The sequence below is a fragment of the Pongo pygmaeus genome, chromosome 9 (assembly GCF_028885625.2).
Source record: "Pongo pygmaeus isolate AG05252 chromosome 9, NHGRI_mPonPyg2-v2.0_pri, whole genome shotgun sequence".
Taxonomy (NCBI): domain Eukaryota; kingdom Metazoa; phylum Chordata; class Mammalia; order Primates; family Hominidae; genus Pongo; species Pongo pygmaeus.
Window position 1 is genome coordinate 71,516,119 of NC_072382.2, and position 14,125 is coordinate 71,530,243.

The following is a 14,125-nucleotide window of genomic DNA, read 5'->3' on the forward strand; positions in this document are numbered from 1 at the left end:
TCAGACGCGTAACTAACTGCAAAATTTAAACCTGGATTCTCTATAGAAATAACATGTCCAGAAATAATTTTCCCAATGCATTACATAGACAGATTCTACTCTAAAGTATTACCCATCTCTCTTCATTATGATAGCCACATTAATGCTTTGTTCTCTCAAAAGAAAGCTGAAAGAAGCCACAAATTTTAACATTGCTTTTTTCTATTAATTTTCAGATATTCCTATTTTACCAACACAAGCATCTGTATTTTTCATAGCAGAACCCTATGAATGAATCATGTCCATTATCAATACATCATATGTTGAAATCACCACCTTCTTCTTGGTTGGGATGCCAGGGCTAGAATATGCACACATCTGGATCTCTATCCCCATCTGCAGCATGTATCTTATTGCTATTCTAGGAAATTGTACCATTCTTTTCATCATCAAGACAGAGCCCTCCTTGCACGAGCCCATGTACTATTTTCTTTCCATGTTGGCTATGTCAGACTTGGTTTTGTCTTTATCATCTCTGCCCACTATGTTAAGCATCTTCCTGTTCAATGCTCCTGAAATTTCATCCAATGCCTGCTTTGCCCAGGAATTCTTCATTCATGGATTCTCAGTACTGGAGTCCTCAGTCCTCCTGATCATGTCATTTGATAGATTCCTAGCCATCCACAACCCTCTGAGATACACCTCCATCCTGACAACTGTCAGAGTTGCCCAAATAGGAATAGTATTCTCCTTTAAGAGCATGCTCCTGGTTCTTCCCTTCCCTTTCACTTTAAGAAGCTTGAGATATTGTGAGAAAAACCAATTATCCCATTCCTACTGTCTCCACCAGGATGTCATGAAGTTGGCCTGCTCTGACAACAGAATTGATGTCATCTATGGCTTTTTTGGAGCATCTGTGTTATGGTAGATTTTATTCTCATTGCTGTGTCTTACATCCTGATCCTCAAGACTGTACTGGGAATTGCATCCAAAAAGGAGCAGCTTAAGGCTCTCAATACTTGTGTTTCACACATTTGTGCAGTGATCATCTTCTACCTGCCCATCATCAACCTGGCCGTTGTCCACCGCTTTGACCAGCATGTCTCTCCCCTCATTAATGTTCTCATGGCAAATGTCCTCTTACTTGTACCTCCACTGATGAACCCAATTGTTTACTGTGTAAAAACTAAACAGATTAGAGTGAGAGTTGTAGCAAAATTGTGTCAACAGAAGATTTAACAGTCATATGTGACAGAAAACCTGGAAATGTCTGGTAAGATATTTAAGGTAAATTTGAGAAAACCTAATATTTGACACAAAGAATTATCAACACATATTTTTGTTGTTATCATAGACTTATTTTGTTCACTCTGGATACTGCGAATGAGAATAGAACTATAAACAGGAAGCACCTTGCCTTATGTCCCCATTTCAGTTAAGCAGAATAAAAATAAGTGTCTTATGATAGCATCTCTGATATAAGCAAAAAATTACAACCAAGACAGAAAAATGACAATTTTTACAGTTCTGACAGAAGTTGGATTTCTCATTATCTACATTCAATCTCTTATAGCAAGTTCTTTTAATGCTAGACCTAAATTAACTCTGTCTCTTTATCCATTTTAATCATCTTAGCACACCACCGTTTTTTTAATTTAATCATTTATATTCGATATTGGGATACATGTGCTGGATTTTTACATGGTTATATGGGACCCAGATAGTGAGCGTAGTACCCAATAGATAGTTTTTCAGTCCAATCCCGCCTCCTTCACTTTCGCCCCACCAGTAGTCTGCAGTCACCAACATTTCTTTCATAAAATATTGCTAAGTTCCCTGCCTTATAATTGATTCACAATGAAATGCAAGAGTAATCTATAGGTAAATTGAATGTGTAAGTGTCTCTTTTAAATTTGAACTCTTACTTTGTTAGAAATACAGTTAAATCAATAAGGAACATATTCTAAGACCCTACATAGCGTGGACCCTTTCTACTTACTCAACATCATCAGATACTCATTAATCTCCAGCCACTTCGACCTACTGAACAGTTTTTGAATTTACAGAGTTCTTTGCTTTCTGTGAGTTTTCACATCAGATCTCTTTTGTTAAAATGCTCTTGACTCCAATTTTGTATAATGCATTTCTATTTTTTTCTTTAAATTTTGGCTTAATGTCCTCATAGATTACCTAGCCCTAGTTTGTATTATGATCTTCTCTTTTATCTATTTCATTGCTGGTTTATTCTTTCATCTTTTATCTCTTTCATTGCTGGTTTATTCTTTATTCTTTATTATACTTAACATTTGCAATTACAGATATATTTTATCCTTATTTCATTTCTTTCTACTTCTTGAATAAAGTGTACTTTAGTGATTGAAGAGACCTATCTATTTTCTTATTTTTTCCTACCTAATGTCTGGGACACTTCTGATGCAGAGTAGATTTTAATAAATAATTGCTAATGAACGAATTTAAAAATATGACCATGTTTGTTGAAAAAGATGTTCACTGAGGAGTTCAGTAATATTTCTTCAAGGTAGGATACAAGTTTTTAAAATTGTCTATTTCAAATATAGGCATATCATTGATGCTAATGATTTTTAAAACAGGAAAAAAAAAGATATGTTAAAGACAAATTTATTGCCTTGGATTTGTGGCTGAAAAATTGTCCAACTTTCCTTCCTAATATGACCTCAAAATCTTGCATATTGCGAAAATCATTTTAGCCTTTTCATTTTACCTACCCATTGAATCAAGTCATTTTTATCAACCACGTCAGTTCAAGTCTCCTACACTTCTATCCTCAGGTGAATCAAGAAACACCTTCCAGGAGTGTCAAATGCTTAAAAAATAATAATCAGCCGACAACTGACCATACTTCACAATTAATGGAAAATTTTTATAGATACAAACATTGTTTTTAAACCTCTAATTTATGCAGGATATGCTTCCAGATATTTTTAGGCATTTTAAAAATTTGTTTTCAATCATGACCCAGCTTTTTATAAAAGGTTTTTTCCTATTTATTTTAGTTGAAGAGATTGAGGCTCTGAGAGTTTGATTTAATGAAATTCACACAGAGATGAAGTCAAAAGCTGGGGTTCAAACCTAATCTCTGATGCTCCAGGATAGTATTACCTTAAGTACATTTTAGTTTTTAAATTCAGGACTACGTATGTTTTCACAAACCTATCCTAGTATAGAAAATCCTATCATCAGATCAGGGCAAGAACTGTTTCTATGTTTGAGGTGCATAACTATATCTCTCTACCTTTTCCAAAACCTTACAAATACAGATATGGGTTTGGGGTTGTAGTACAACAAAGCAGTAGTTGACATATTTTATTAATTGAAAGAAATAGAAGCTCATATTCTCCCAGTGTGAGGATAGGCAGCCCAATATGAAGACTTCATTTCCACTAAAAAGATGAGGAGTAATTAGGTGGCTTTAATAGGCATCTTATCCTTTCAGGATTTTGTACATAGATGTCACATAAAAGACTATCAAAGATAATCTATATTTTAGGGGCTTTTGACAGTCTTAATAAAACGAAATGAAAAATAAAATAAAGATACATAAATCTCAATGGGGGAGGTGAAGATTTATGGTCAGCATAATGATTTTCACATACTCCTGAAATGAAGAATGTAGTTTTTGGAGGATTAAAAGCTCAACTCTGGGGCTCCTTAAACAGTGGTTCTCAACTGGCAGCAATGTTACCTCCAAGAGACGTTTGGCAATGTCTGGGGACATCTTCGGTTGTTGCAACCTGGGGCCGTAGGTGTGTCACTGACTTCCACTGATTAGAGGCCGGAGATGCTACTAACCATTCTTTAATGTACAGGATAGCCCTTACCCAAAAGAATTATCCAGCACAAAATGTCAGTGGTGCCAAGGATTAAAAAAACCCTAGTCTAAATGTAACTATCAAATAACAAATGATTAAGCCCCATGGTTAAACAAATTACCTTGAGCTCAACTACACAGCACCTAGGGGCAATCTGATACCAGAGAAGTTCCTCAGAAAGGAAACCAGTGAAAAACTGAGAAAATTGAAAGACTTCACTTGAGAGATGTTAAAAGACTTATTAATCACAAATGAAAGTGTACAAAGACTAATGCAAAGGATGTAAACCTTACCAAAAGGCAAGTTCAAATACTTTTTTAAAAGATTCTAGTAAGTCTTGTTATTGTTTTGTTGTGTTTCATTTTGTTTTTCTATTGGACATTGGTCATTTGTGAGAGGTTTATGGGAAAACATTGTAAGGGATGGAACACTACAAAATTATAAGGGACGAAGGGGAGCATCATTTAGTCCATGTAGAGAACATGTGAATTAGGTGGAGAGAATATGCCTGTATGATATAGGAGTTACAAGAGAACAATATTGTAATTTTTAAAGTAGACGACTGCTTGTCTGTACAACCTAAACATCTTAGTTTTACTAGGGCCAATGAATTTTCAATGCCATGAAAAAATATTCTTTAATATATTGAATTGTGTACAATCAACCCAATCAATTTAATTGAATGCGTTATTCTAGCTTGAGAATTTGAGTCCCCATACATGTCACATTAAAAATGTATAATATATTTGTGTGGGTCTATGTGTGCATACCCATGGGTTTGCCCATATCTGAATGTTTTTCATGTAGATAAGCCAGAAAAAAATTCTCCTTTTGTTATTTGTGAGACCAGTAACATTCTTAAAATAATCAGAACTTAAAAACACATTTAAATACAAAAGCAAGATGAAAATATCTTATTGCAACCAAAGCAAAAATAGTTCAATAAAATATAATACCCAATCATTATTTTAAAAATTTTTAGAAACAAAGGAATGGAAGATAACTACTCTAATTTTAGAAAGTAAAACTTAAACCCCTTTCTCAATAAAAAGCAGTAAGCCTAAAGGTCAATGATAAAATATTAAAACATTCTCTCAAAATTCAAGACAAACAAGGATACCCTACATTACCACTCTCCTATAATTTTGATTTAGGTCTAGCTGGCCCACTAAGATAGGAGAGAAAGTAACAAGAATAGAAGATAAGGAGACATCCAAGAACTCCTGAAGAGAATCCAGGATATAAATAAATAAATAATAAACAAACAAACATATGTAGTATAATTGAAAAAGAAAATTAAAACTTTTTTTAATGTAAGACTCACTACATTGTCATTTTAACACAACAGAAGCAGTCCTTAGTCAACTTAATTTAGGAAAGACAATATTTATCAGGCATGTTCTTCTTCTTGGCAGCAGTCTGAGTAGGGTTTTACTTCTTTTTTTTTTTTTTTTTTTTTTTGAGATGGAGTCTCATTCTGTTGCCCAGGCTGGAGCTCAGTGGCACGATCTCGGCTCACTGCAACATCTGCCTCCCGGGTTCAAGTGATTCTCCTGTCTCAGCCTCCTGAGTAGCTGGGACTACAGGCATGCACCACCACACCTGGCTAATTTTTTGTATTTTTAGTAGAGACAGGGTTTCACCATGTTAGCCAGGATGGTCTCAATCTCCTGACCTCGTGATCCGCCCGCCTCGGCCTCCCAAAGTGCTAGGATTACAGGTGTGAGCCACTGTGCCCAGCAGGTTTTACTTTTAAAAAAACGAACTTGCAGCAAACAGTTTGCTTGTTTATTTCTATTTTTTTCCTTTTTATAAAAAATGAATAACCTCCCAAGCAGATTAAACATTATTGACAGATTTGCTTCCATCTAACAGAAAATGTAGCATGATAGTCAAGCAGCATGCCTCAAGCATGGTGGTCTTGGATGACCAGCATAAGAATCACCTTGGAACTTATTAAAAATATAGTAACTTACATCCCATTCAAAATCTACTGAATCAAAATATTCATTTTAACAAACTCTTCAGATAATTTATTTGCACATTAAAGTTTAAGAAACACAGTACTAAAGCAATTCATTATCACCAAGTGTATAAGAACTTGTATGTGTTTGTGTATTTACAGAGGTAGGAAGACTTACAAAGTATTTACAGAGGTAGGAAGACTTACAAAGATTTCAGGTGAAAAGTGAAAATCCATAATGAATTTATCTCTTTCTAATTTCCACATATCTAGTTAGATTATAAGTGCATTATAGTAGGTAAATTGGATATGATTTACACTGAAAAGACAGGCTGGCTATATGTGGTTGCTGGCCCATGGTTTGTTCATTCTTGTTACAAAGAGAATCTTCTGCCTACAAAGTAAAGGTAGTGTAAATCTACATAAAATATCGTGACTGATTCTATTGATTAGATAAACAGGATTGACAAAGGGACTAAAGAGGCAAGTGATAGAGTGAGAGAATAAATATGCTATGCTTAGCTAGCAAATGGCTTATCCTATGTATATAAAAAATCATTCCTCATTTAAATAAATGTGGAAAAGGTATATAATCCAACAGAAAAAGAACAAAAGCTTTGAACAGATACTTCAAAAGAGGAGATTTAAATGGTCAATAAGCATATAGACAGGGGAGTATAATTTCCAATTGAAGGGAAATTAGTATACACTATTAATGATCTGATCTCTTTTAGAACTTGGGACACTAAAACAACTAGCTGGTCTGCCTCTGGATATACTGGCTAATTATAGCTAGGGGAAAATGAGCCAAGGTCAAGAGCTAATCAACAGAGGCTGGGTTTGAATATGACCCCCAACTTCTGATCACATGCAGTTTTCTCTGCCAAAGCCTGCATTATGAGTTTGGCCCTAGATTTGTGTCCCTTGAGTCAACGTTTAGAAGATTTTCCATAAAGTATGGTGTTATTCTTTCAAACAGGCCCTGCTCTTAGGCATCCCAAGGGGCTCTTAGAGCTTCATAGAACAGTGCCTACAAGCATAAAAGAGGAGCTTAAAGGAATCTTTCCTACTTCTGATCACTTTCTTATCACTGACTTTATAGCAAAGTATCACACTGATTTTAAAATGGTAAGACAAAATTCTACTTTTTCAAAATATCTGACATAATTTGCATTACATCTTCTGTTTGGATTCTGAAAGGATGGACTAAATGTTAAATTAACAAGAGAAATTAGATGTTGTGGAGATTAAGCGTATTATAGAATTTTCAAGGAGAGACAGAGTGTACTCTTAGGTGGGAAGTATGTGTCTGGGGAAGTATTAGGAATGTCCATCCAGGCATGCCCAGTCTGTATGATATGTGTGAGAAGGATGTATATCTATATTATCACATGATTCTACCTTAAGTCACTGCACCTCTCTAAGATTTTGTAGTTTTTTTAATGTATAAAATGGATAAAATAATAACCTAAGTCAGAAAACCTATATAGATCATTAATCAAAATAGCATATTACTATCTACAAGTTAAATATAATAATATATAATACAATAATTACATTTGTGGGTGTTTGTCTTATATATTTGAATTAAATCTCAATAGTGACTACCTCTAAAGAATAATGCAATCTTTAAGACAATGGTGAGACAAATGCCAAAACACAAATGGCCACAGTCAATTGACATAAGATTATTTTAGCTGTAGCTAGTACAGTAAAGAAAGCAAGTTATGTGGCTTAGATAAGAAGTTTCAGAGGATGTGTAAATGCATAAGTGATATATATTAGTCATTATCTGTGGCTTGGCCTTTCTCTTAAGTTCCAAATATTTATTCTTAATAAGCTATAGATATCCAAGGAAACAAGGTCCTGGGATAGAACTTTGGGCACATTGAGAGGTTGTGAAGAAGGAAAAAGTCTCTCAACAAAGCAGCCAAAAGACCCCATAAGCACTAAGAAATTATACTTTCCTTGGAGCCAAGGTTTTCTCATGCTGTCCATATCCTTAGAAAAGTCTGAATCCAACATTGACAGGTAATTAAAATTGTATGAATGTTTAAACAGAGAGTTAATAATTCCTAAATGATTACAATAATGGAAAATACAACCTATGCAGATAACAACTTTGGAAAAGACAGCCACTCTATTGGGAAAACAGCTGAGGAACTGTGTTCTGAGATGTTAAGAAGGGCTAATACATTTTGCCATCTGAGGAGCACTGAATGAGGACTCTAAAATAAGACAAACCAAGAGGTAAAAATCAGACACATTTTATTTGATGAAATAAGTGAAGTGTAGCCTGAAGAATGGGGGAAATCATTACCGTCTTTAACTTTGGTAAATGATATTCCATTAAATAAATAATTTTGGAGCTACAACTAATTTCCATTTACTATGCTAGGTGTTAAAAATGCAACAGTGAACAGTGTAAACATGATTCTCTCCCCTTATATTCTAGTTAAGGGAGAAGATAGACATCAAATAATAAATCAGGAAAATAATAAGGAAGCTATTTTGTATAAATGGGACTAGATTAGGTACCTGAAGAGAAAATAAGATAAACAAATTTAAGAAACATATATCAACTCAATTCAAGGAAGAAAACTAATCTGAGTATTCCGCCATGAAGTAGGCTTTAGATATTAGTTAATATGCTAATACTGGGGAGAAGTTAGGATGTATTGGTTGATGACTACTCATTCAGCGTGATTTAGACTACCTTCTATATAGGAAGGAGGGTAAGACTACATATTTTCTAAAGGTTTTTTTTTTAACCCTAAGATCATGTAATAATGAACTTCCAGTTCCGCCATTACTTCAAATGTTCATCCTATATATATATATATGCTGGTATGAATATAGGTTTGGGATAATTCATGAATTTCCCTCCTAATCCAGAGTAAACTGTGCTGTTCCCTTCAAAATTTTGCTTTCCTTGCTCAAAAAGTTTTTATAAAATTGAAATAAGATAACTGGTTTTATGAGATTAAGACATGAGTATTTTCATGTAGTCAAAGGATTGTCTGGAATTGTTGAGTGTGCAAAGCCTAAGTTGTTTGATAATTTAACAAGTTCCAACAAACTCCTGGGTGAGGAAGCAACTCATATTCTTCCCATTTGCTTTTATGTTTTGCTTTCTTTTTGTTTTCTTTTTTTTTTTCAGTCTGAACTGACAGTAGAAACATAGATGTTTGACATTAAGAAGTATCTACTCTTAGTATCTATAATGTAACAGAAAGCAATATCTTCTACCATAAGTTCATTTAAGAAATTTCCGACTGCACTGAGGTAAGCACCTAGTAAAGCATCTTCCTATGTGTCATGTCTCCTCTTAATGACACAAAAATGGAAGTCCTTAGATTCCTCCTTATCGGGATCCCTAGACTGGAGAAAAGTTGCACCTGGATATCCATTCCTTTCTTATCTGTGTACCTTCTTTCTTGGATGGGTAATTTTACCATCCTCTTTTTTATCAAGACAGAGCAAAGTCTCCATGAACCTATGTACTATTTGCTTTCCATGCTCTCCATTTCTGACCTAGGGCTGTCTCTCTCTTCCTTACCCACCACTTTGGGACTATTCCTATTTGATGTCCATGAAATTCATGCAGCTCCATGTTTTGCCCTGGAATTTTTTATCCATCTATTTACAGTCAGTGAAGCCTCTGTACTATCTGTAATGGCATTTGACCGGTATGTGGCAATCCACAATCCTTTGAGATACAGCACTATTCTTAACTAGTCCCAGAGTCATCAAAACAGGGGTTTTTCTGACTTCCAAGAATGTTCTTTTGATTCTTCCACTGCCCTTTCTCTTGCAAAGGCTGAAATATTGTCGTCAAAACCTTCTCTCCCACTCCTGTTGTCTCCACCAGGATGTCACGAAGCTGGTGTGTTCTGACAACAGAGTCAATGTTGTCTACGGACTCTGTGCAGCACTTTCTACTATGCTGGACTTGGTGTTTATTACCTTCTCCTACATTATGATTTTAAGGGCTGTACTGGGAATTGCTACCCCCAGACAGCAGTTCAAGGCCCTCAACACGTGCATTTCTCACATCTGTGCTGTGCTTATCTTCTATGTGCCTATGCTGAGTGCTCCCATGCTCCACCGGTTTGCCAGGGATGTGTCTCCTATGATCCATGTCATCATGGCTGATATTTTTCTGCTGGTGCCATCCCTGTTGAATCCCATTGTGTACTGTGTGAAGATCCATCAAATCCAAGAAAAGGTTGTGGGGAAACTTTGTCCAAAAAGAAGTTGATCAAAGGAATGAGAAAGGGAATGAATGTATAAGTGGCAACTAAATAGATGTTGAATGTTTCACTGGGAGAAAGTATAATATACTAGAGTGGTCTTGTATTTTATAGTCAGATAAAGTTCATAGAATGAATGACTTTTGATATTCAGTACCCTAAGTGCCCTTATGCCCCTGTGAGTTTCTGAAAATTACTTTAGCTATCTGATTCTAAGATTGTACATCCAATAATTTAAGCCTTAAAGGAAGACTGGAAGCATCTGCTTCCTGCTTTTTAAAATATATGCCAATAAAATAATATGGGAAAATACCTACAAAAACGTATCCTCCTACTTTTCTTTATATTTGTAGCAAACAAATACCTATTAACAGAAGAGCTAAATTATTTCTTCAAGTTTTGTTGATGATGCAATGTTTGATCTAATTCGAGGTCACCTTGCACAGACTTAAAACTTTTAAAATATGTATATTAACTGCATATCTGGATGGATGTAAATTCAAAATACAAAAGATATATTATTCTGGAGTCATACTAGTCAATTACATTATTACAAATGGTATTTTTTTAAAGAACCCCAAATGACCATATCTCCATTGTTTATTTTAGTGGCCCATATTACAAAAAAATACATTTATCTTCTCATGGGTACATTCTTAACTCTGGCTATTGCTTTTTAAACCTTTTCTGCATATATATATTTTACTCCCAGCTCTTAGAATCAGCTAATTATACCCACTCTCTAGAGATTATCTTTTTTATAATTTAAAAATAATTAGTGAAGATCCAACTATTTTCCTCAGTCTTTTTTATCTAAGGCTGCATTTTCACTATGAAGCCTTTCCTGACCATTTCCAGCCTAAATAGACTTTTAAACTTCTCTTAAATATCAATCTTTCTGTCTTTATTAATCATTTTACATACCATGTAAATTGCCTTGTAATCCTAGAGTCATAGGTGTTGTGTTTGCATATATAACCTGTGTTTATAGGACCTTAAACAATTATTTGATGTTAGAATGTGAATCCCAGGAGACTAGTGATTGTCTGCCTTTTTACTACTTCATACCAGTTGTGAGCACATTGAGTAGCCCATAGTATGAACACAAATAATTTTGAATAAATAAATGAGTGAACACTTAGCAAACATTGAGATAACATATATAGAGTCACAAAAACCACACACACAAATACACACACATTGTCACCTTCAATCCTCAGTTTATAATAATTACTCCAAATTTTATTATTCTCCCAATACTTTTAAATATTTTCCTACAATATTCCACAGAGGCATTTTCAGCGTTCTCTAACACTTTTAGAAAACCATACATACAATTTAACATCATAGAGAAATAAGGTTTTCTCATAACCCATTCATGTCATTGTTTGTTTTATCTGTGTCCAACACGTGCTTCAATGCCAATGTTTGTCTTAGATTGTAAACAGGCAATGAACTTTTATTTTTATAATGCCGTGAATAAATATACTTAATAAAGATCTTGAGAAGAACTAGTGAAAATGATGTGTATTTTGACAGAGAAAAGTAATAAAGCCAAAAGGTCAGAGAAATTGAGAAAGTGACTTTAGGGACTTCATTCGACTACAAAGAAAATTAGGTTTCTTGACCAGGAACCATGTTCAGAAATAGCTGGAGAGCAAATCACTCCAAACTAAGTGACCCAAAACAACAACAATTATATATTTGATCATAGCTGTGTAATTTGTGGAGAGCTAAGCAGGGATGTCTTGTCTATTCTCCACATAGTACCAACTGGGCACCTTCACTGGGACAGGGGATACACTTTGAATATGGTTCATTCCTAAAGCTGGTAGCTGATGCTTGCTGAGTTTAGCTAAGCGCCTACATATGCCTCTCCATGTAGCTTAGGCTTCTATCAGCATGTTAGCTGGTTTCCAAGAAAAACTGTTTTCAAGAACAAGAGAGAATATACCAGGAAACAGGACAGAACCTTCTAATCTTGTTAAGGACTATAGCTGCAACAAATAAAGAGTCGTTTCCACTGCATCCATTAGTTATACATGAATGGAACAAGCTCAGATTCAAAGGAAGAGAAATATATTCCATCTCTTAATGGGGGAAGTGATACATAATTTGGAGCTGCCATTTATCCAACACAGACCAGAATGATTGTTTATTTAGTTTAATAGTCAGTTTCACAAACTGCAAATTATTAATCAGTGTAGACCTCCACCTGTGTGTCTGTGCCTGCCTGTTGCTGAGCACTGATGGAGACCATCCAGAAGTTGTTCAAAATGGAACAACTCCATACGGAGTTGTTCGTAGTAAGTGCTATTTCAGCTGATCCTCAAATATGACTTAAAATATGGTTACTTTGCATTCTTGTTGAGCTGCTACATTCATTTTTCTCAGGGATCAAAGAAGCAGGATGATAAGGAATAGAAAAGAACCGAACATGTGCCAGCTTCTTTAGTCTCCCTACTATACTCCCTATCCTCATGCTTCCTCCTTAAAAGGCAGTAAAATTAGAATTATTCCTATTATTTGCCACCAGACATAAAGCCTTCTATATGTATGCTACCAACCTACTGCATTCTCCTTTCTAAGAAAAATGCCATTTCTCTCTATCAAAACTTAATGCAAGTGACCCAGAACTAAATTTCATATCTTCCTGCTTTTTGAGAACTTGCTGCACCTTCAGTATTTTTGCTATTTTTTCAATTTCCTTGCTAATAGCTACTCTCCTTCAACCTATAAATATTCTTATTTTAAAAGAATAGCACTTTAAGTGTTACATGCCCTTGCTACCTCAACTTGTCCAATTCTTATTAATTTATTTATTGTTTTAATATACTTTAATTAATGCATTCATAATATAAATCTCTATATAAAACACATAGGTCATTTAACTTGAATGCATATTATATGTTTGTGTGTTTTTTCTTTTGTTTTTGGCTCTTTGTTTCCTCTTCTGCTTACTCTCCAGCCATGAGCAAATCTCTAGCCCTTCAGGCAATTATTATTCACAGGTTACAGTGTTTCTAAAAAAGAGGCACTACCTGCATATGAGGCAGGACAATACTAAGTGGGATGTTTACCAATTCAGAAACTAAATGCCAGTGGATTACCCAGGTAATCTGCAAAGGGATTTTATATAGCTCCACATTGATAATCCTTCCAGAACCCTGTCTCACATTGCTCTTCATACTCATCCAGTCATAGAATATCATATTAGTTGATGGAATTCCTGATATTGAACACTTATCTTCTTCAAAAAATTCAAGCTTGCAATATTCTCTGTCTCTCTCTCTCTCCCTCTCTCGCAAATATATATTTATGTATCTTTCTACTATGAGTAGAAATTAATACAATAGTATTAATTTCACCTTTAGCTTTATAAATTATCTTCAGTTGTATCTATACTTAGACTTTTCCTAATTTCTTAAAATACTTCAACTACTCTTTAATAATTAAAATGATTTAAAATTAACAATTAGACACATTTGAGAATAAACAAGGCTGCAAGAAGAAATAAAAGTATATATGTAAATATCATTTATACAGTATTTATTAATTGAGAAATGGTTTTAGTATATTTGTTAAACAGTAAAATAGTTTTAATCAAAAACCATTTTTGAGTATAAAAATCTCCTCTAAGAGTTAAGCAATCTAGATCCATGTACAAGTTTAGTAAACAAGCCTTGAGTTAGCAAATAATTTCAATTTGCTAAAAATATTAAATCTAAATTTTGGGGTAATCCAACTTTTCAATACTTTGATTAAAGACGTCTATTTTGTTTTGAGCAAAGACATAGTAAGGCAAAGTCTTTATACGTGTGAAATAGAAGAGGCAGAATGAGGATTGGGTAGGTGGAGCCATTAGACCATGATTCGGAGATGGTAAAGTTTCTGCCAGCCCAAATGGGAGGTCATGAGCAAAGATGGCTCGAAAAAGAAGTTTCCCCCAGTGGCAAGAAAGGGGCAAGCACTGACACTATTACTTTGTTCTTTTACTATTAGGTCATCCCAAGAAGAGTGTGGCTTCAGCCAGATATCCAAGGTATACCTTGAAGCATTCATCAGCTACCCACACTCCT

The 14,125-nt window shown here is 34.6% G+C and overlaps 1 protein-coding gene and 1 pseudogene across 1 annotated transcript; both read left to right on the plus strand.

Moving 5' to 3' along the window:
- Positions 1-277: 277 nt before the first annotated feature.
- LOC129007756 (olfactory receptor 51A4-like) lies at positions 278-1,218 on the plus strand. Its single transcript, XM_054438973.2, is given in 2 exon segments — positions 278-890; positions 893-1,218. Coding segments are annotated over 2 exon segments (939 nt in total).
- Positions 1,219-3,621: 2,403 nt separating this feature from the next.
- Positions 3,622-10,054, plus strand: LOC129008676 (olfactory receptor 51A4-like; annotated as a pseudogene).
- Positions 10,055-14,125: the final 4,071 nt, after the last annotated feature.